This window comes from Vulpes lagopus, chromosome 12 (genome assembly GCF_018345385.1).
Source record: "Vulpes lagopus strain Blue_001 chromosome 12, ASM1834538v1, whole genome shotgun sequence".
Taxonomy (NCBI): domain Eukaryota; kingdom Metazoa; phylum Chordata; class Mammalia; order Carnivora; family Canidae; genus Vulpes; species Vulpes lagopus.
Window position 1 is genome coordinate 12,168,398 of NC_054835.1, and position 21,680 is coordinate 12,190,077.

General features: G+C 61.0%; 1 protein-coding gene across 1 annotated transcript in view; it reads right to left on the reverse strand.

Moving 5' to 3' along the window:
- CCDC187 (coiled-coil domain containing 187) overlaps positions 1-21,680 on the reverse strand; it is a 50,768-nt gene that overhangs the window by 24,153 nt on the left and 4,935 nt on the right. Inside the window, exons 4-8 of the mRNA XM_041725229.1 lie at positions 16,123-16,201; positions 9,786-10,315; positions 9,583-9,681; positions 1,983-3,115; positions 1,643-1,737 (exon numbers count right to left, since the gene is read on the reverse strand). Of these exons, the coding sequence (XP_041581163.1) occupies positions 1,643-1,737; positions 1,983-3,115; positions 9,583-9,681; positions 9,786-10,315; positions 16,123-16,201 (1,936 nt within the window). The remainder of the gene's footprint in view (positions 1-1,642; positions 1,738-1,982; positions 3,116-9,582; positions 9,682-9,785; positions 10,316-16,122; positions 16,202-21,680) is intronic.

The following is a 21,680-nucleotide window of genomic DNA, read 5'->3' on the forward strand; positions in this document are numbered from 1 at the left end:
TGTCACAAACCACATATCTCATAGGGGTCAATGTCCAGACGGGTGAGGAGCCCAAAATTCAACGACAAAAACATCACTTTCCATAAAAAAGGAAATCCCGGCACCTGCCATGACACGGATGGATGTGGCGGACATGGGGCTGAGGGAGGTGAGGTGGGTGCAGGAGGATAGATTGTGTATGAGCGGAAGCTCCCAGGAGGCCCTGGAGGAGTCGGACCCACAGACACAGCAGGGTGGGGAGGTGAGGTGTGCGTGTGTCATGGGGTCAGAGTCCAGTCTGGGAAGACAACCACATCCTGGGGATGGATGGAGGGGACGGCCACACGACGGTGTGAGTGCACTGACGGCCCTGAGATGGTAAATTCTATGTTATGTGTATTTCTCTACAGTTCCTTTAAAATGTGGAGGGAAGGGGGAAATATGGAAGCAAGAGGGAGGATCTACAGCCTGCCCTGTCTGGTGAGGAAGCCAGGGGCATCAGCGCAGGGCAGCCAGGAGCACCCCACTGGCCCCTCTGCGGAGGGAGGGCGCTGGCTGCCATCTCAGCCCAAGCGTGGGGATTCCGGGACATGTGAGGGCCTCCAGGCCTGCACACCCAACCCCTGGCTCATCCCCTCCCTGGGGTGTTACCAGGGAGTTTAAAAAGTTAAAGAGCAGGGCAGCCCAGGTGGCTCAGCGGTTTAGCCCAGGGTGTGATCCTGGAGACCCAGGATCAAGTCCCATGTCGGGCTCCCTGAAGCCTGCTTCTCCCTCTGCCTGTGTCTCTGTCATTGTTATTTCCCCTTTAGGGGCAGGGGGAAGTGGGTCCCCCTCTCTGTGTCTCTCATGAATAAATTTTTTTTAAAAATCTTAAAAAAAAAAAAAAAGTTGAACAGCAGGTGGCCTCCCAGGTGCTCTGTGGACCTGGTGTCTCCAGGAGCACCCCAGGCAGAGTGGGGGCCGTCCCCTGACCCCACCCATCAAGATGATGCCCTGGCTTGATTAAAATATGTGGCATTGAACACAAACCAGAAACAAAGGAGAGATAAAACCAGGAGTGTTGGAGTGTTGGCAGAACAGAGAAACCGGGATCCTCCTCCGCTGCCGGTGGGGACTCAGCCAGTGAGGAAAACCACCTGCCAGTTCCTGGAAAAGGGAAACCGGACCAAGGTGCCGGTGGTTCCACCCCTGGGCACGTAACAGGAGACACGAAACAGGTGTTCCAATGGTTTGTTCACCGCCACCCAAATGTCCTTCCCCTAACCAGTGCGTGAACTACCCACGGGGTGTCCTACAGTGGGGTGTTATGTGGCCACAGAGAAGGAAGGACGTCCTGGCACGCGCAACCTCAGGGATGAACCCAGAAAACATGCTCTAAGAGGGAAACCAGACCCCGCAGACTCCATCCGCACAGATGCCTCTGTAGAGGCCAAAAGCAGCCGCGCTGCTGGAGGCTGCAGGGAGGCCCAGGGAGAGCTGCCAACAGGTTCGGGGTCTGCTTTCAGGGTGCGGAAATGTTCCGTGACGAGAGAGGCGGTGGCCACAAACCCCTGTGGAAATGCACCCCCCATGGGATGTGGGAACTGGCACCCGTGATCACCAGCTCGGGTGGGGGGGGGGGAGGCCGCCTGGCCAGAGGAGCCCCTGCCCCCTGCCTACCCACCTGCCTGGGGCCTCCTGGTCCCCCAGCACCATGCCCGATGTCACCTTGCTCCACTCCAGGACAGGGGACCCCAGGCTCCCGGGGGCTTCTAGGCCCTAGAGCAGAGGAGGACACAGTCAGAACCCTGCCTGGCCACAAGACCCATGTCTCAGCGGCACAACTAGCCCTGACCTCTGGATGGTCTCAGGCTGGACCTCTGGCAGTCCCCTCTGTAGGGTTGGGGCTGAGGCGACGGGGTCCCTCTGCAACCCCACCAGACCCAGGGAGGCAGGCACTGGGGGTGCTGGGGCTCAGTGGCTGAGCGGGCTGGCTCCTCAGCCTCACCACACCCAGTGCCTACCCTGGACTGTGCACAATGTGGGAAGAAGGTCACAATGCCGGGGGTCGTCTGGGAGACCACAGGGACAGCCTTGCTGAGGACGGCCTCCCTCTGTTTCCTGTAGATGTCCTGCAGCCTCTGGTTCCTCAGCTCAAGGGCCCGCACAGCCGAGGCTTTCTCCTTCATGGCCTGCTGCCGCCGGGCCAGCGACTTTTGGTGCATGAACTCCCGCAGCGCCTCAGAGCTGTAGGGGTGGCCCAGGACCCCCTGGGGCTTCTGGCAGGGTGGCAGCACCCGTACATCTTTCTCCTTCCTCGGCCAGCCCCGCTTGACTCCCGAGGGAGGCAGGAGGGGTCCTCTGCCCTTGCCTGAGGTGCCAGTGCTCTGTGTGAAGGAGGCACTCCAGGCCCGCTGGGCAAGAGGGCTCAGTGGTCCCCGGGTGGGGGTATCCCAGTCTTCATAAGCAGTCCAAGTCCTCTGGGGCCTGGAGGTCTGCCCAGCAGAGGCACTCCAGGGCCGCCGGGGGAAGGAGGTCAGCCTTTCAGGGGGGCTCCCAGACCTTAGGAAGGAGGGGTTCCATCCTTGGGCCTCCCCGGTCCTCTGGAGCCTGGAGGCCTGCCCAGCAGAGGCACTCCAGGGCCGCCGGGGGAAGGAGGTCAGCCTTTCAGGGGGGCTCCCAGGCCTCTGAAAGGAGAGGTTCCATCCTTGGGCAGTTCCAGTCTTCTGGGGATAGGACTCCCACCCAGCCAGGGTGTTCCGGTGATGCCCACTGGGGAAGCTGCCAGCCCTCTCTAAGGAGGAGTGCTTCCCCTCCATCCCAGCTTGAGGACTCTTGGAAAAGGGGCCCCGCACATCCGAGATGCTCCAGGGACCCTGCTGCTTCCTCCCTGCCAGGTTCTGCAGCCACAGCTTTGACCTCCCCAGCTCTGGCCCTGCCCTGGGGTGGCGGCTCTGGGCCAGCTCCAGCCCAGTCTGGATTTGCTGGCGGAGGTCTCTAAGGACAGCCAGGGCATTTTGGATGGTCACAGGCTGATCATAAGAAGCCAGGCTGGGTGCGTTGGCAGACCCCTGCAGGTCACCGCGGAGAAAGGCTGGACTAGGCATCCGGGGGCGGACAGGGGAGCCCTTGGCAGCCCCCACTTTCCTGTTGTCCCCTGCAAAGACAGGCGGTCACGAGTCAGGAGCTGCAGGGCCCCAGAAGGAAAAGAGCCAGCTCCCCACCTGCCCACAGAGGCACCCTTGGCCCTGTGCTGAGGGAGATCCCCCCCTTGGCCCTTACATGCATCATGGATTTGCAGGAGGTCAGGTGCCACATATGGGTGACTCGAGGCTGTGCCTGGGCCCCTGGCACAGAGCCACACACTTTGGACATGGTGAAAACAGCAAGAATGGGGTTGACATGCGTCTGCTAGAGGGGCCCCTGCCATTCCCATCCTGCACTCCCTGTGTTGGCAAAGCCTAGAGGGCCGTGCCCTGCCTCCCAGGAACCTAAAACTCCTTGAAAACTCCTAAAACTCCTCATCTCTCAGGAAAGAAATCCTTCTCTTAGGCTTTTAAATATAATGATTTCTGTAAGTCCCATCTGACAGCAGATGTAGAAGGCATTCAACAGGCCGCTGGGGAGAGGCCGCTCCTGTACCCAATGCCACCTCCTTCTCTCTCGCCACCCACCGCCAGATGCTCCAGCAGAGCAGGGAAAAGCCCAGGCAGAGGCACCAGCTACCTAGTTCTGTGGTGGGGGCCTGGTCTCTTGGGGCTTGCTCTGGAGCCTGGGGAGGACAAGAGGAGGCCCAAGCAGAGCCCTCACCAGAGCTGGTCCTTTCCTCCAGGTGTGAACATAAACCAACTCAGAATCTTTTTTTTTTTTTTCCAACTCAGAATCTTAAACAAAGAAAACGCACACACACAGCTGAGCGGCTGGGCCTTCCGGGTGAGGAGGCTGTGGGTGCCAGGCAGCCCCCAAGCCTGATGCACATGCTCTAGAGGAGCTGGGGTGAGCCTTCGCTACCTGCCATCAAGAGACAGGGCTGAGTCCCAGGATGACTCTGTGAGGTGACCTGACCTCTCAGACATCCACACATACAGACAAGTGCACACACAGACATGCACACAGACACATGCACACATGCACACAGAAACACACATACATACATGCACACAGAGACACATGCACACACATATACACAGACACACACATAGACATGCACACACATACAGACGTGCACACACAGACACGTACACACACATGAATACACATGCATACATACAGACACACAAATCCACACACATATGCATACACACATGCATATACACACATACACATAGACACAGATACACAGACACACATGCATACAGTCACATGCATGCACATGCATCTGCACACACCCATCCGTAAACGCACGTGGCATCCCTCCTCGGGGCCAGCCCTGGTCAGGAAACCAGATCTCCTGGGACAAGACCTGTCCTGCGTCTCATAAAGGAGGCGTTCTTGCTAAGCAAGGGTACAGCAGAGACCCTACAGAGCTGATCCCCGGGGGTCAGGCAGCCAATAGGGTCAGGGTCCTCTCTAGCACACGGGAGGAGACCCGTCCCCAGCCCCAGACCCGGAGATAATCACAGGCCTGGAGCTGTAGCCCCAGGAAAGGGAAGGGGCCACACAAAACCACACACTTTGTAGCCCACTCCTGTAGGAAGGACCTCAGTCAGTCCCCAAGCTGAGGCCTCTGTGGGACACGACCAAAGCTACACCACCCTGCAATCTTGCCCTCGGTACAGCCACACCCCTCCAGAACCTGTCCCCAAGACGACCCCTCCACAAGCTGCACCTCTCTGGGGGGGCCCTTGAGGCCACATCCTCCCACGCCAGGCTCTGGGACACCTGAGGTCAAGAGCATGGTCCCAGGAGTTGTAGACCCAGTCTGGCTCTGCCTGTTTCGAGAGACAGGCCTCGGGGCCAGTGACTCTACAGAGAGTCCCCATCTGTGAGCACTGCCCCACAGGACCACCAGCATGATAAGTGGTCACTCTTGCTGCAGGAGTTGGGCTGGGAGGGGTCAGGCTGCTGCTGGCTCCAGGCAGAGTCACAAGCCAGGGCTGAGGCTGGCACTGTCCAGGGGCCATATCTGGAACTTGAATGGCACGGGGGTGGGGGGCTGGGGGCTGGGCTCCTCCGCTGCTGAACTGCACAAAACTGGCAGCGCCACTTCCTCCCAGGGGCACCATGCAGGGACCCCCACCCTGGGCAAGGGGGCTCCCCACTGGCCTGGCCCCTCCCCATTGGCCCCTCCATCACTAGCCACTCATTCCCTGTTAGCTTGCCAGAGGGGTCTCGGTCAATAAATGGGTCCTGATGGGCACATTTTTCCTTCCGCTGAACAGTTTAATGGCAATTAATTTTTTTACGAGAGGATTTTTAATCTGTGGAAATGGATGAAGTCCCCAAGTGCCCTGTCAGAGTTCCAGGGCCAACCTAATCTATAATAAAAAATGCAAAGTGAGGTGGTATAATCTGAAATTAAATATCGGGCTTCGTTTTCCTTCGGCCCGGATGGATGAATATTTTATAACTATTGCGATTTAATTTTTTGTTAACTACGGCAGATTCCTAATTCATCCAATTCCCAAGTCCTGTGGCTCTGACCTCTGACCCCAAGCTCATCTCTCCTTAGCCCAGCTGTGCCTTGGTCACTGACAGAAACTAATGGTCAAGTCCGTCAGGGTGACACAGTGCTTACGATGATGGATGCAGCCCATGGCACGCCCTCTGACCCAGTGTCAGGCAGAAAGCAGGTCATTTGTCAAGAGGGCCGTTAAAATAAAGCAAACCAAAAAGCCGAAGGGTGGGAGGAGACAATGATGCAGAAAACTGTTATACCCAGGAGGGCTTTTCCGTGGGCTTCTGGAACGTTCTCCATGGCTCCCAGCACTCCTCACTGTCAGGCTCAGGCGGAGGTTTTCCCGCCTCTCCTGTGGCCTCTTACCTTACGAATAGAGGTGTCGGCCTGGCAGCCCATGGCTGCCCACCTCCCTTGAGGGTCCCTAAAGCCAGCGTGGAGAAGGAAGACGTTCATTCATCCTGCTGGAGCTGGTGCTGCCCCCAACTGAGGTGGCAGGTCTGATGGTGCAGAGCAGAAAGAGGGGCGCTGGGTGTGGGCAGGGCACATATCCCTGGGCCCCCTCGGCCTGGAGCTGGTCTCTGTGGGCCTCAGTGTCCCCATTTACACAATGGGAGTAAGCCCAGCTGCCCCGGGGGACAGCTATGCGGAACACTGAGTCCAGGGCGTGTGGGGCACACACAGAGCCAGCACCAAGTGCAGCCACTCGGCACCGACCACCCAGAACAGTCAAGACCCAGAGGGATACTGCTTCCCTCCCGGCCACACCAAACTGGGGCCCTCCTGGGGGCTGCTGGATCCTGTGCGAGGGCAGGGCTGCAAAGCTATCCAGACTGGATGGCTGAGGATCTGCGGGGGAAGCCGACGCCCCGACGCCCTGCCCAGGCCCCACAGGAGAGACACCCGAAGTAGAAATGCATCTGTGGCCTCAGGCCCACCACCATCTCCATGTATTCGTCTGACTCTCCCAGTACATGGTCGGCCCACAGGCACTGCTGCGTGACGGCTCCAAGTCCCCGGAGGGCTGGGAGACAGTGGACACATTGCAAGGTCTCTCCTGCCACGGGGGTGCTCAGGTGGAAGCAGGTGTCCCACACTCACTGCCTGGAGTCTAATCCCAAAGCAGGCAGGGAAGGAAGCTTCTCCCTCTACCAGATTCCACCCACCCTGCGGAGCGTGGAGCAAACGTGTCCACCAGCCACCTCACAGCCGACCACCATCACCTACACCTGTTCAAACATGCGTGCAGACTATAAATGTGTGTGGAAGCATGGCGAGTGGCCCTGTGCACTCAGAGACTCAGTCTAGGGGTGTGGGGAAGACAGCCCATAACACAGGGCTCTGTGGACGTTCACTTCATCACTGGGGGCGGCCCCTGCACAAGCAGGGACACCCCACAGCACCCCGGGGACAACCAGGGTCTATGGTCACCCGAGATGCAGGCTCCAACGCCGCCCCTCCTCCGTGCATGGCTGAGTCCCCACTCAGACCCAGCCCCTGCCAACCCCAGAGCCCTGTGCCCACAGCACACAGGCCTCTGCTGGCAGCCAGCTGTCCCCAGCACCGAAAGCCATGTGCCCACCTGGTGAGCTGGGGTCACAGACTCTCACTCCCAGGCCATGTTGTGACCCCAAGTGGGCAGACCTTACCTTTGTCTTTGGCAGCTCTTCTGGGGGTGGGTGCTATGAGGGCCTTCTCCCTTTTGCAAGGACTACTTTTCATCCTTTTGGCTTTCTCCCATGGAACTTCAGGGAGAGGAGAGAAAGAGGGACGGTGAGCAGGGACGTATGCAAGGATGGCCGTGCTCATACTCCGGGCTCCCATGGGGCACCACGCCGGTCCCGCCGGCTCCCTGGGCCTGGGCAAGAGTTGGCTGCTGCGTGCAGGACCAGAGGGGTGCACCTGACTGCCTGCCCCCCCTTGGTGGTCTGCCTGCAGCCACCCTTGGGGAGCCCCCTGCCCCAGCAGGCCTGGGATGCCGCACCCTCCATCTGGGTCTCCCCCGCCCACGTCAGGCTGGCCTGCAGCTCTCGTGTTTATTGAGTTGATCAAGGCCTGAAGGGGCTGGACAGGGGCTCCATGGGGTTGCTGGGTGAGAGCTAGGGCCATGGGGGCTTTGCGTGGTAGGGTCTACCCTGGTTGGACAGGTGGGGACATGGAGATAAGCGGTGGAGATTGTCCAAGTTCCATGGCAAGCACAGTGGCCACTAGGAGTGGACCAGCTTCTTCAGGGCCAGTGTGGCCACCTCTCCCTATGCCGTTTGGCTTCAGTGTGTCATCCACGGCTGGGGTTGGGTTGTATCCTCCGGGGAGCGCCAAGGAGCCAGTCAGCCAGTGACATGTGCACAGGGCAGGGGCGCTTGGGAAAAAGCTGGCCCCAAAGGACTGTGCAGGTTCTGTCCTCAACACCCAGAACCTGCTGGCAGGAAGCACGTCTGGCACCCAAGCCCACAGAAATGCTAGTTCTGTAAGATCTACTCACACGAGGCCCTAGAGGAGTCAGACCCACAGACCTAGGGGGCGGGGGAGGGGACAGGTCCCTATGTCACAGGGGCTCGGTGTGGAAAGATGACTATGCTCTGGGGATGGACAGGGGGATGGCTGCACAACAAGGTGGATGCCCTTGATGGCTCTGGACTGTGCACTTACAAGAGGTTAAGATGGTAAATCTTATGTGTATCTTGCCATAATTAAAAGAAAAAAAAAAAAAAGACCTGGCCCTGCCCCACGCCTGCTTCCAGAGAGACATGACAAGAGCTGGTGACTGATGACAGCAGATGCTGAGTCCCTGAGGGACCAATGGCCAAGTCCTGACCTTGGTGAGGAGCCAGAGGGGCCTCTGTGGGGTGGGGGTGGTCGGGGAGCTGGGGCCGTTGGGGTCCCTGCGGATGGAGGGGGAGAAAGGGTGATCGCTGTGAGCCTGAGCCAGCCTGGGTACTAGGCCGTGGGGAGCTACTGTAGCTACAGGCAGGCCACAGTGGACCTGTCCCCCTGGCTTTGACCTGCAGGCCCCTTGGCCCTGGGCTCATATATCCAGCTGGGATGGGCTAGTGCCCAGGGGGTCCCAAATCATATATTGGCTAACCTCCACCCCACCCTGGCCACCCTGGTGCCCCTGTGCCCATCCCAGGCCTCTGGGATGCTAAGGAGCCCAGGAGCCTTGGGCATCCCAGGGCAGCTGGACTTCTGCCCCTGAACCCGTCTCCCTGCCCCACTCTGGGGCCTCCAAAACCTTGCTGTAATGAGGCTGCCTGTCTGCAATAGAGGGATGTCCCTCTCCCTGCTCCCCACTCCCCATCCTGCACACAGCACCAGTGACCAAAGCCCAAACCTGCTGGGGGGCCCTGCTCAAAACCCTCCAAGGTGGTTCCTGGTTCCCATGGCCAGCAGTGCAATCCAGACTCTTTAAATTAAATGCTCCTGGCCCCTGGCCTCCCAGAGGGGTCCTGTCTGTCCCTCCATCCTCACCCCTGCTATCTGTCAAATGGGAGTGAGCCAAAACCTTCTCTTGGCCCCTGGAGCCTTCCCACTTGCAAGAAGTCTGCATACCTAGTACAGACCCCCCAGCATCTCTCAGGCAAGGTTGGGCCATCTTTGGGACAGGCTGGCAGTGCCTGCTGTCTGCATGATGGACCCTGAAGCCTGGGGAGGGCTTAGCCATCCCCTGTGGCTGATAGGTGACCGTGCAGGCTAGATGTCACCTAGTCTGTGCAGGAGACCCCTGCACTTTGAGCCCTGGCCTGCCTCGCAGCACCTGCCTGCGTTCTTTCCCTGGGTGGATACAGGGCTTTAGAGACCATGTTCCAGAGGGTGGCAGGCTGGGTCCCCATCTATGCTTGGCCCCTCTGTGGTGGGGGCCCCTTTAGTGTCCTCATCTGGGCGGGATAATAATAAAGCCAGTCCCCCAGGGAGGGAGAGAGGCCGCAGGATCCAGGACTGTGCTGCCCTGACCACCTCCCGCGTGTCCAGGCGGGGCTGCCAGGATGGCCAGCTGGGCTGCCCCTCACCTGAGGCCTGGCGCTGGGGAATCCCCGAGGGCTCTCGCCCCCGGCCAGGGATTGCCTTGTCTTCCACTCCACACAGAGCCACACTCAGGGTGCCTAAGCCTGCAGAGGAGAGACAGGGGGGCATCGTGAGGACGGGTCTCATGGAGAATATCCAGGACAAAGTCCCCATTCGGCAGCCACTCAACAGTCTTCAAACAGAGCACCTTTGGCAGAGGATCTGAGCTTGAGGGTGTCCCATGGGGCCGCAGAGGGGGTCGTCAGCTTCCTGGCCTTCCTCTGGGGGTCTGCCTTGGGGGCTCCACAGAGGCGTGAGGTGCTGGACCGTGTGGAGGTGCCCAGGGAGGCACAGCTGGCCTGCCACTGTGCCTGGGCCCGGATCCTGTCCCTCAGCTGCTCCAGCCTCGGGTTGCTCTCTCTGGCTGGCCGCCAGGGCCCCAGCACCTGGGGGGGCTTCTCCTTCCAGGGTCCAGGGGGAGATGTGCAGGACTCATGGCCCCCAGAGGAGCCAGAGAGGCGGCCCGATGACACCGAGCTGTCCCCATCCTTGGCCTCATCGGCTTCGGACCACACTGGGTAGCTGCAGGCCTTCCCCTGGGGGCCTGGCTGCTCGATGTAGTCGGACCAGGCCACATGGGTAGCTCTCCGCAGGTTACCTGGCTGCTGGGAGGGCCTGGGCCACCTCAGGGCAGCCATGGCCTCATCCTCAGACACAGGCGGACAGAGTCCAGATTCCCTGGGGAGAGAGAAGTGGACCAGCCAGTCCGGTGCGGAGTCTTGGCCGTGCTGAGCAGAGCATTTCAGGCTGGGCACTGTGCCCCCTACCTGGCCCAGGAGCCCGCCCTGCTCCCTCACTCTCCTGTGTCAGAATGCCCACAACTGTAAGCCCACAACAGAATGCCCACAGCTGTATGTCCAGTCAGCTGGACAGTCCCTTGAGTTGCCGCCTGGAGACTTTGAGGCAGGCACCTGATCGGCCCAGTTTACAGATGGGGAGATGGGCTCTGGAGAGGGCAGGCAGCAGGAGCAGTCTGGCCCCCAAGTTCTCCACCCTCATGCTGGCCCGGCTGCCCACCTGGGGAAGGAGGCTGCCCCTCACAGTGCCCTCACCTGGCCTAGTGCGTGGATACAGACACCTAAGTCAGCACGGACACTACCCGGGCTTGGCTGTAGCCCTTCAGATGGTAGATCTGCCCGGGGCCCCAAGGGAGAGTGGACAGCACCTCTGGATATTTTTGGGGTGGGACTGATTCATTTCTCTGAGGCCGGCGGGCAGCATCCCTGTGACCAAGGTCAACATGGCCACAGGGCCAGGTGGAGGGCAGAGCCCAGTGAGTCCACCTGCCCTGGGTCAGCTGGTGCTGTCACAGAGCAGCCTGCTGGCCTACAGCCTGGCATCCATGCCCCACCAGGCTGGGCTTGCCACTGCCTGCTCCAGGGCTGGCCTCCGCCCGTCCCCTGGCCCACAGAGGAAACCCTCAGGATGGTGGGGGAAACTGGGCTGGCATGGTGTGCTGCCAGGCCCCGGGCTGGATGCAGCCTGGGGGGCCTTCCTAACTAGCTGCCCTTCAGCAGGGTGGGAGAGAATGCTGGGTGGCCTGTGACAGCATAATAACCCTTGTCACTCAGCGACAGAGCTCCTGCCGGGGCCATGGGCAGGCGCACGCCTCCTCCCAGGGCACTGGAGCCAGTAGCTGTGTGTGGGTGGTGAGCGCACTGACCAGGACTAGGGGCCCTGGCGCAGGAGCCAGGAGCCAGGAGCCAGGAGCCAGACCGAGACACGGCCCCAGCAGCCAGATGAGAGGCTCCATGCTCCAGCCTGACACTGCCCAGGAACCACTGCCCAGGTCACTACCCCTGGCTTCTCAGGGTTGGTCAGAGAAGCAGGCCGTGGCTGCTCAGCTCTCCCTGCTGCATGCTCGGGACACCATGTTGCCCACAGACGTAGTAGCTGACAATGCCTGAGCCCCAGGAGCCCCAGGCCTGCTTCCTTGGCCCTGCAGTTCCAGGAGAGCACCCCAGGCTGTCCCACCTGCAGTGGGCCTCCCGTTGCCTTCTCATCGACCCTGGCTGGGCAGTGTGGGCTGGGTAGGACATGCACTGCGAAGTCAGCTGGCTCTGAGCTTGGCATGGTCCTCTGAGGAGGAGAGCTGGTTCAAATCCCCACTCTGCCCCTAGCCGGCTGAGTAACCTTGGGTGACTGGAGACCCCACCCTGCCCCTGCCTCTGGGTATTGTGAGCTTCTGGTGAGTTCACTTCAGCAGGAGGACACTAAGTGCGGCCCACGTTCATGGGCAGTGGGACGGCCAAACTGGCCATGGACACTTAGTTTTCCGGATGCCCCAGAGAGAGGGGGTCTGCAACCAAAGACCTCCTCATTTCAGGCAGGATGGAGAGCCTCCTTGAAGCTTCTTCTAAGAGCCTGTCCTGGAAAGCCAGGGGTGCCTGTAGAAGGCTGCCACCAGACATGGCACGAGGCAGGGCTCTGAGCCCCACAGGGCCCTGGTCACAGTGGCCACGGCCCTAAGTTCAGTCACCAGCAGGAGAGAGGAGCCACTGCAGGGTCAGGCCCACCTGGAAGGTGAGGTGCTCCCTCTTTTAATCCACCCAGCCTCTCCTGTAGTGGGGACATGGGTGCCTCAGGCCACGGAGCCAGCAGGACCCCAAGTCCAGCCTTGGGCTCCAGGGCCCTTGGCCATACCACGGAGCCTGGACTGATGACCTGCCTCTGCAGCTCGGTCCCCCTGCTGGTGACTCCAAGGCCACCACTCTGCTCAGCTTGGTCCGCCTGGCTGGGAGTCCCCCCTGCCCTGGCCTGCTTGCTCCACGGTGAGCCCAAATCGAAGCAGGTCCCGCCCCTGGCTCTCTTTACAATGTCTGCGTGTTAGGGAGGGGTTGGTGTCACAGAGGGCTGACCCGGGGTGGCACAGGGGGCCCCAGGAATTTGGGAGAGTGGCAAGGCACACGCATGTTCCTGGGACATGTGGGGGATACACGGGGCCTGCACACAGCCTCTGCTCCACAGGTCCTAGGGGACAGCTCCAGGCAGGGGGTGACCACAGTGTCCCCCACACCACCTTTAGAGGCTGGACAACCAAGGAGACTCCCAGAGGCAGCTCAGCCTCCTCTCGCTCACATAGAGCCCCTCCACGCTGGAGCAGAAGCCCCCCAGCCTCACCGAAGGACCCCACTGTCACTGTGGCCCCAGGACCTTTCTTGAAGAGCCCCCCTCATCAGCTGAGGTCCTAGGGGGTGCTCTCCCCAGCAACCTCCTGACTTTCTGGCCCTGCTCTCTAAAGGGCAGAGGAAGAGGGTCATTCTGAGCAGCATTGGTGGGAACCAAGTGCCCCTCTCTCCTGGAAGACGGCCTGGTGGCCCCTGCTTTGCAGGAGCAGGAAAACTGTGTACAAAGCCATGGCCGTCTGCAGCCGACCCATAAAAGCAATATCATGAAACCAGTGCATGTGACATTGTGAAAAACCCCAGCATCACGCCGCCCTCCCCCTCCTCCTGCCCTGCCAAGCACTGCCCTTCTCCGGGGGCCTGTTTCACCCCACTGGGGGGCCAGAGCCGCTCTGAATCAGGAGACATGCTAGCCTGCCCGGGTCTCTCCCTGCCCAGGACCAACTCTCCATGGATGCTTGGCCTGCAACTGCCCACTCGGCCCCAGTTCCCCAGCACCTGCTGGGGCGACCACATCTCTGTGAGCTGGGCCACGGCCAGGCCCCAGCAGCTCTGCTAACCCCATTCAGACCCCAGGGCTCCCCTGGCTGTAGCCCGCACTCCCATCCTCATCACTGCCTGCCTCTTCCCTGGCTCACTACCTATCAATGCCACCCCGCTGTACCCTGGTCCCCATTCCTCTGCCTTGCCCGCGGTGGGGGAGGGGAACTGAGGGGCAGGGGAGCACCCTGTAAGAGCCCCTAACACGGCAGCACCCAATGTGATTTTATGTCCCTGCCCACAGCCCTATGGGAGAAGCTGGCTCCATGTTCAGGGTCCCGGGGTCAGAAGCAGCAGGGTTGGGAAGGCCACAGCGGGGGGTGGGGGGTTCTTCTTGGCCTAAGGCTTCGTGTGAAGAGCAGAGCTCCTGCATGTCCCCTCAGCTGGCACTCACACACGTGGTGGGGAATCTAGCCCCTTGGTGTACCAGGTGCCCACCGCTGACCTCAGACAAGTCATTTGCTCATCAGTAAAGTAGGCAAAGCACTAGCAGTCCCCACTTGAGGTGTTTTTTTTTGAGGGTCAGGAGGCACAGGAACCACAAATGCTCACCTGGGGCAGGGCACAGGCAAAGAAAGGAAAGCCAGTGCTCCTCTGCCTCACTTGGGCCCCCTTGAGCCTGGACCACCACCCAGGCCCCCACCCACTGCCCCCATCCATGAGACGCCTGCACAGTGCAGCCAGGAAGTGACAGCTCAGCGGGCTTCTGGCCCTTGCCCCAAGGGCAGGGGGAGGCCCGGTGTGCCTACCCGCAGCTCCCACAGCCCACTGCTCTGTGCCCACCCTGCTACTGTCCTGGCCCAGGCACCTGCCAGGCTGCGCTGGGTGGAGGGTGGGGTGGGCGGAACGGGGTGGGGCTCCTCTGGGAGCCAGCAGCAGTTTCTCACCGGCTCGTCCCCAGGGAAGCGAGCCCTAAGCAGACCTGAGCAGGCTTGAGGGACAGTCAGCAGATCGTGAAGGAGAAAGGCCCATCATGCCCATAGGCCCTGGGCCCCAGGGTTTGAGATCAGAGATGTGGCCAGCCACCATAGCTGGCACAGGACTGGCTGTGGATGTGACACCCTCTAGCCACCTGCTCAGATACACCCAGTCAGAGTCTGCAGCTGCACACGACCTGGTCCCAAACCCCCGAGCAGCAGGGGCCTGGAGAGGTGGGGTGTAGGGACTTGGAGGTGCAAAAGAAAGCACTTCAGAGGCTGACTCAGGCTGGACCACATCTGGGGAAATGACATGCAATTGACAAGCATCTGGCATACAGGGCCCCGCCACACAAAAGCACACATCTCCCCTGTTAGAGACCGCACACAGACACACACACATGCATGCACGCGCATGCACACTGCCCAGGTCTGCAGAGTGGGGCGAGCAGGGCATGCCAGCCTGGGCTGCTGAGGGCCTTGTAAGGGGGTCTGGCCAGGGCGGTGCCCCCAGCCTCTACCACCCACTTTGCTGCAACACCCACAGTGTCTCCACCAGCTGCTCCGCAGAGCTGATGAGCTCCTTGCAGCTGGTGAGGCCCCCAGGGTGGCAGATGTGAGGGCGGGGACGAGGTGACACAAGGCCAGCGATTTGGGAAGACAGTTGGTTGTTGGGAGGAGGGCGCCACCGGTGAGGGCAGCTGGAAGCACCGGTGGGCGAGGCGGGGCAGAGATAAATGGCCAGGCCTCCAGCGGTGGGCTCTGTGGGTGGAGGTGGCTGCGGGCGCAAATGAAATGAAATGAAGCCGCACCTTCACGGCTTCTCAGCTCCACAAACCACCCCAGATACATGGCCAAGACCCGTGGTGCCACAGCCCATGAAACCTGCAACCCAGGGGACCCCAGGGCCACCATCCACTCTTGCCAAGGACTCATGGCCACGCCCACGGAGCCAGCAGGGAGCTCTGCCCTCCCCCAGGCCTGCCACCTCCTCATCCCCACCCCTCCCTGCCCTGAACGACTACCCAACTACCCCGCAAACCTGCTCGGCCTCCTCCAAGGCCAGTCAGTCATGGAGCCGGCCACCACTGGGGCACCCTGCGCCCAGCCCTGCGCCCAGCCCAGTGCATTCCCCAGGTGACCTGGGGCTCCTCCCCACAGCCTGCGAGGAAGGCATTGTAACCTTGCCCACAGTCACACAACACAGAGCAGAGACTTGCCCTTGGAGCCACCTCCTCCAAACCGGGAGCACCAGGGCAGGCCGGCAGACACAGACATGCCCAGAGGCCAAAAGCACATTCAAACAGCTCAAAACAGTCAACTGGGGGCCACGGCTTTGTGGGGTGCGGCAGGGGTCTCCTTCCACCTGCTGCCTCCACCTGTAGCTCATTCGCCTTGATGGGAGCCTTCCAGCAGGACAGGACAGCCTGAGGGGCCTGTTGCCTGAGGAGTTGGCTGGATCCCGGCTGAGCGGCCTCATGGTCAGATCACGGCCTTGCCAGGTGGGACCAGTGCAGAACCGCCCATCAGCCCCATTCAGGAGCTAGGAGAGTAGTTACCCCCATTGTCCACATGGGGAAACTGAGGGACAGTTCATAGATGAGAATCTAGCACTGACACCAGAGCCCAGAGGCAGGGCAGCCCAATGGGTGGGGCTCGCGGGCATCATACTCCCAGGGGCAGCCTGGCTTTGCCCTGAGACTCCCCCAAGCCCTCAGAGGGACCCCCAGACAGGAAGACCCCTCCTCAGGAAAGCAGGACAGAAGAAAGATGGCTACTACATCCATGGAAGAAGGAGAGGTGAACTTGCTTCCCACCCTGCCTGTGCCCCCACAGAGCCCTCTCCCCAGGGCCAGGGGCAGGCCAGGTGGGGCTCAGGTAGGCCCCCCCCCAGGGTACTCACCAGCTGAAGGCCACAGGCTTCACTGTCTGTGGGAGGGCGCCGGGCAGCAGCCGCTGGCCAAATACAGGCACTCGGGCACCTGCACCCCCAGGTGTGCAGAAGGTAGGGCAGGAGGCTGACAGGCCCGCCCTGATGTTGCCAGAGAAACCCAGGCGTCCATCAGTATAGGCTCCTCCTCCAGGCCAGCTTCCTGGAGTCCATGGGGACCGAGACTCACAGGCACATCCAGCCCACTTGGGCAGGGGACACACATCTGGGGCACACTCATCCCCCGGGGCCCCGTGACAGGGGGCAGGGCAGGAGGCAGGAAGGGGGCTCCCTAGTGTGGTCCAGGACCACTCCCTCTCAGCCCTCCACCCCTACTTTCTCTCTGCCCCCCGGGACCCTCCAGCAACCACTGGCAGCGCAGCCTGGCAGCTAGAGCCCCCTGGCCCCTCTAGACACAATGTTGGGAGGCACCTGAAACAATCCACAGCTTGGAGACAATGGGGAGCAGCCCATAGGGGAAAATGGGAGGAGGCAGGGCAGCAGGGCAGCTGGGAAGTCCAGCGACCAAACTCAAAATCTGAAAGTCTCCTGCCTCCTTGGAGTCAGAGTGGGACCCTTGGCAGCAGAGGTTCAGGAGGGTCTTGGGGGCCCCCGGCAGCACCTGGACACTCACATGGGTCCTTGGGGTCTTGTCTGTGGCTAAGATCTGTGGCCTCACGCACAGTCTTTATCTGAGGTTTTCAACTACGGGTCCTGGTCAATGTGTCTTGGAGGCTGTGCTACGCACACCACCTGCCCAGCTCCAAACTCACACCTGCAGGGGCTGGGGGTGCCTGGGAGTCCTGGGAGCAGGCAGCCCGCCCAATGCAGGTCAGCGTCCTCCCCGGTGCAGCCCAGGTCAGCTATGGGGGTGATGCCAGCAGGTGGTGCCCTCTCTGTTATGGCCAGGGGAGCTGCCCCCACACTCCTTGTGTCCCTACACCACCTTACCCCAGGAGGTAGGTCTTTCCCTCCCAAAAAAACTCTACTAGAGTCTCTCTTTTTTGTTTATTTTTATTTTTTAAAAGATTTTATTTATTTATTCATGAGAGACACAGAGACAGAGGCAGAGACATAGGCTCCCTGCAGGGAGCCCAATGTGGGACTCGATCCCAGGAATCTGGGATCACCCCCTGAGCCAAAGGCAGATGGTCAACCGCTGAGCCACCCAGGTATCCCTACTAGAAGTCTCTTCCAGAAGATTCCTCTTGGAGTTCAGGAAATTTGGGTTTGAGGTCAGAGAACCTCGGAGCTCAGGGTTACACCTGCCCTCCCCAGAAGTGGTATGGGGGCAGCAGCTCCTCAGCCCTGGGGCATTGCTTGGCACAGATCCAGGCATCCGGCAAGGCCACCTTGGCCCAGAGCTGGGACTGCCCAGCAAGACCACACTGGAGGCAGCTGCACCCTGAGGCCAGAGGGTCAAGAGGGTGGAGACCCCGCAGCCAGCAGCCTGGTGTGGAGCTGGGTGCGCTGGCAGGGCCCCTCTGCCTAGAGATATCTGGCACCCAGAGGCGGGTGGGTTCAGGGGTGTCAGTTCTGGTACAGATGGGTTGACCCTGTCCACTAATGTCAGAGAAACAGAGGAAGTCCATGTGGCCTGAGGTTTGTCACATGACCCGAGCGAAGACACAACCCTGTTCAAAAGGAAGTCCTAGGGAACAGCTGGGACCCAAGACCGATACCTGGCCTGGCACTCAGCATAGTGTGGCAAACGGCAAGCACGAGCTGAGTCTGCACCCCCCCAACCCCGCCCGGGCACAAGGCCACGGCTCCACAAGGTCTGCAGAGGACGGAACATCAGAAGCCCACAGAGACAGAATCATGCTTGAGCCAGTGGCCGGGGCCCTGTGGGCCCTCCACTGCCCTCACACTGGGCCACAGAGGGGAGCTGGTACGCCAGGCCAGCTGGGGGGAGGGCGCCCTGAGCTGGGCCACCGGGTAGCTGGGTGTCAGACAGCAGCAGGCACAAACAGCAGGTCACTCTCCTTCCGGGATGCGACAGGGCTGGAGGCTGTGGAGATAGGACAGCCCCCCAGGGGAAGAGCTTTGCACCTGGTCCCCCTTTGTGTGAAAGAGAGATGGTGGAAGGGCAGTGGCAAGCGCCCCATGCCCCTCGCGGGTTAGGGACCTAAAAAGGGAAGGAGGTCTGGGTATGGGCCCACAGGGTGGGTGTGGGGCATGAAGGTCTCCCCTGCCCTCAATTTCCTGCCTACCAGTGAGGACCCACTCAGAAGCCACATGAAGCCACTCAGGCATAGCAGCGCCCACCAGCTGGGGTCACGGGCTGCCTCAGCGCTGGCCTGATGGGCAGAGATGGAGGCCACCTGTGAGCTCTCATGGACCAAGGTCAGTTCGGCTCACACAGTGCTGAGCCTCCTGCTTCAGAAGGGCAGAACTTCCTCCTCACAGAAGTGTGTTCAGGGCATGGGCTGGCCCGTACTGCCTGCGGGGTCCCCCTGGGGTAACAGGACCTCTGACCCTGCCATATGGGACCCCCCCTACAACATTGCATCAGACTAGGGACCCGCTTTCTTCAGAGCAGGTGGGGGGTGGCCCTGTCCACAGGTGCCCTGGCGGCACTCAGTCCAGCTAGGCTGCCACCTCCAGGGAGAGCACAGCCGCAGGTGTGAGCTGGGCGGGACCCCGCGAGAAGAGGGTTCTTCGCTCAGGAGCTCCTCATGGGGCTGCGTCCCCAGTGGGAAGAACTGTTGGGTCTGGGGACCAAGGGCTGGAAGCAGGGTCTCACCACTCACCCAGACCCCCACGGGCCTGGCTACCTGGCAGCACTGCTTCTCCCCTACAACCCGACAAGCACTGGTCCCTGATGCATCATGCACCCCAAACTCTGCTTTGGCCTCTCCTTCTGGGGAACCAGCCCTGCAACAAGTGGGGCCAAGATCAAACTGGTCAGTCTGAGGGACAGGTGGTCTGTGGACTCGAAACCTTTGGGGCTGGCCAGACCCTGAGAAGACCCCTCCATTCTTCTGCTTGGGGGTGGAGGTGGAAGGAGCCAGCCCCGTGAGCACCCCACTCCCTGGCTTCCTGCCTCTGTCAGGCAGGGGGCCCTCATGCAGACCTCCTGCTCTGGGGGCACCTCAGAGTCCAGCACCCGCTCTCTGATGCACCTGAGGGTGGCCCCCTCTCCCATCTGCTGCATCTTTATGAGCTCACGACTCCACAGAGAAGCTTGTTACTGTCCTAACAGTCCTTCCAAGGGGATCAAAAGTAAATGCAGGGCAGCCCCGGTGGCGCAGTGGTTTGGCGCCGCCTGCAGCCTGGGGTGTGATCCTGGAGACCTGGGATCGAGTCCCACATCAGGCTCCCTGCATGGAGACTGCTTCTCCCTCTGCCTGTGTCTCTGCCCCTCTCTCTGTGTCTATGAATAAATAAATAAAAAATCTTTTTTTTTTTTTAAAGTAAATGCACGTCGTGGGTTTGACTCCAGTGAGTCGTTTCCCTAATTTCCCAATCAGCCTGGCTCTGAGCTCTGACCAGTCCTGCAGGGAGAGGAAGCCTGGGGTCCTGTGTCCAGGGAGGGAGGCTGAGGACCTGTCTCTTCCTCTTTCCTGCTGCCTCCCTTCTTGGCTGTTCTGGGCCAGATGCTCAGACGCTCTTTGGGGAAATGTCTGTGCTCCCACCTGGGGAGGTTTGTGATTTGAAGGACCAGGGTGATAGGATTCCAGATGTTTGGGGACTGGGGATTCCCGAGGGCCTCACGTGGATGCCCCAGGTGGAGGAGGGCATGCAGGATCCTGGCGCCCAGCATCTCCAGCATCCGCCCCCACCCCCCACCCCACTGGAGGATTTGGAAATAAGGGGAAGGACCCGCTGTCCTCTTCCTGGGGCACCTGGAAAGAATCAAGCTGTGAAAACAGCCCGGCCCTGAGGCTACAGGGGGCTGGAGAGAAGGTGGCCTGGCTGAGCTCTGGCAGAGCCAGTGGGAGGAGGGCCCCTCCCCCCCACCCCCCCACCCCCGCAGGATGCAGGGTTTCCATGGCAACCACAGCTGCCTAGGCTGGGAACCGCTGGGCGGAGGCTCAGGGAACAGACCCCTTGTGCAAGGGTGAGGGTGGGTGGGGACCAGGAGGAGGTGTGGTTCCCCTCCCCTGCTCTCCCTGGGCTTCCTCGCCACTGCTGGACACAGATGGACATTGCAGGGGGACCCCTCTCGGTGGCCTTCCTGGTGGCCTGCGGCAAGTCCAGGCATAGGTGTTGCTGGCACAGGCAGGGGTGCTTGGTGCTTCTTGAGACGACCTGCGGCCATGGCCAGGTCCAACTGTGCCCTGGAGAGCTGGCCGCCTCCAGGCTCTGCCCCAAGGCCCAGGTCCTCCACAGCTTCCCAGCACTGCGTCCTTGTGTCAGGCGAACTGGGCACAGCATCCTGCCCTCTGCCTCCCCTGAGCACCCCCTTACTGAGTAGTGGCCATGGGTCCTCTGTGTGCCCCTCTGCCGCCTCAGCTCCAGGACTCGGCACTGGAGCGCACCCCTCTGGCCTGCCGGCTACCCGAGGCATGGGTACGGGTGACTGCTTGTGAGGGCAGAGAAAGGGCAGAAACCAAGGTCCTTCTTCCTCCACACCTGGCAGTAGGTGAGGCCTTCAGGGGGTTTGGCTCCCACGGAGGCAGGTGCGAGTGTGCATGGGGGGCTCCTGTAGGAGCAAGCAGGCCCCATGGGACCAGACTTCCTCTAGGCCCTGTGACCACACCCCAGCTGTGGCAGGTGGCACGCAGGTGGTGGGCACCCGGTGCTCAAGGCCAGGGCTGGGGGAATGAGGAAGAGGAGGGGAGGGGGCACCAAGGAAGCCCCTCTTCTGGGCCCAGGACCCTGGGGATTCCTCCGGTTCTGGCTACCCTCCCAGGTTCCCAGCTAGCAGGCCAGCCCAGTCCCTCAGCCTGGTGGCCTCAGAGGCCCCCAAGCCCTCTCTCGTCCTGCTGCCAAATGGAGCACCTGTGCCAGAGACACAGGCAAACCCCGAGCCCACTGGCCTCACACACAAAGTCTGTGCCCGAGGAGGCAGGAGGGGGTCAGACCAGGGGTCAGGCCAGGGAGGCTGGAGGTCAGAGCAGGAGCAAGCTTCACGGCGACAGCCGTCCCTTGCAGACTGTGTGATGTGTCCTAGGCCCATGCCAAGAGATTTGCCGGCAGGACTTTATCCTCCAGGCTCCGTTTGAGAGAAGAGAGACTCCAGGTGGGGCTGGGGCCCCTGCTTATCAGTAGCTGAGCTAGGCCTGGGCCTGCTTCCTGGCTTGTCCCCTGCTCTGGTGGCCATATGGGCTGGGCCTGCAGTGTCCCAAGCCCCACACCATCCCTGCATTCTGAACAGCCAGGGTCCCCACGGAGAGAGGTTTTCTCACGGCCCCATGAGTGTCTGTGTGGCGGCCCTGCTGAAGGAGTTGCAGGAAGGGATAGGGGCCCTACTGGCTTCCACGAGACAAAGGGGAAAAGGAGGGAGCAGCGGGGTGTCCACTGCGAGGGCCTGGTTGAGGAACCAGGTCAGGTCCAGGGTTGAATGTCACACAGCCCCACCCCAG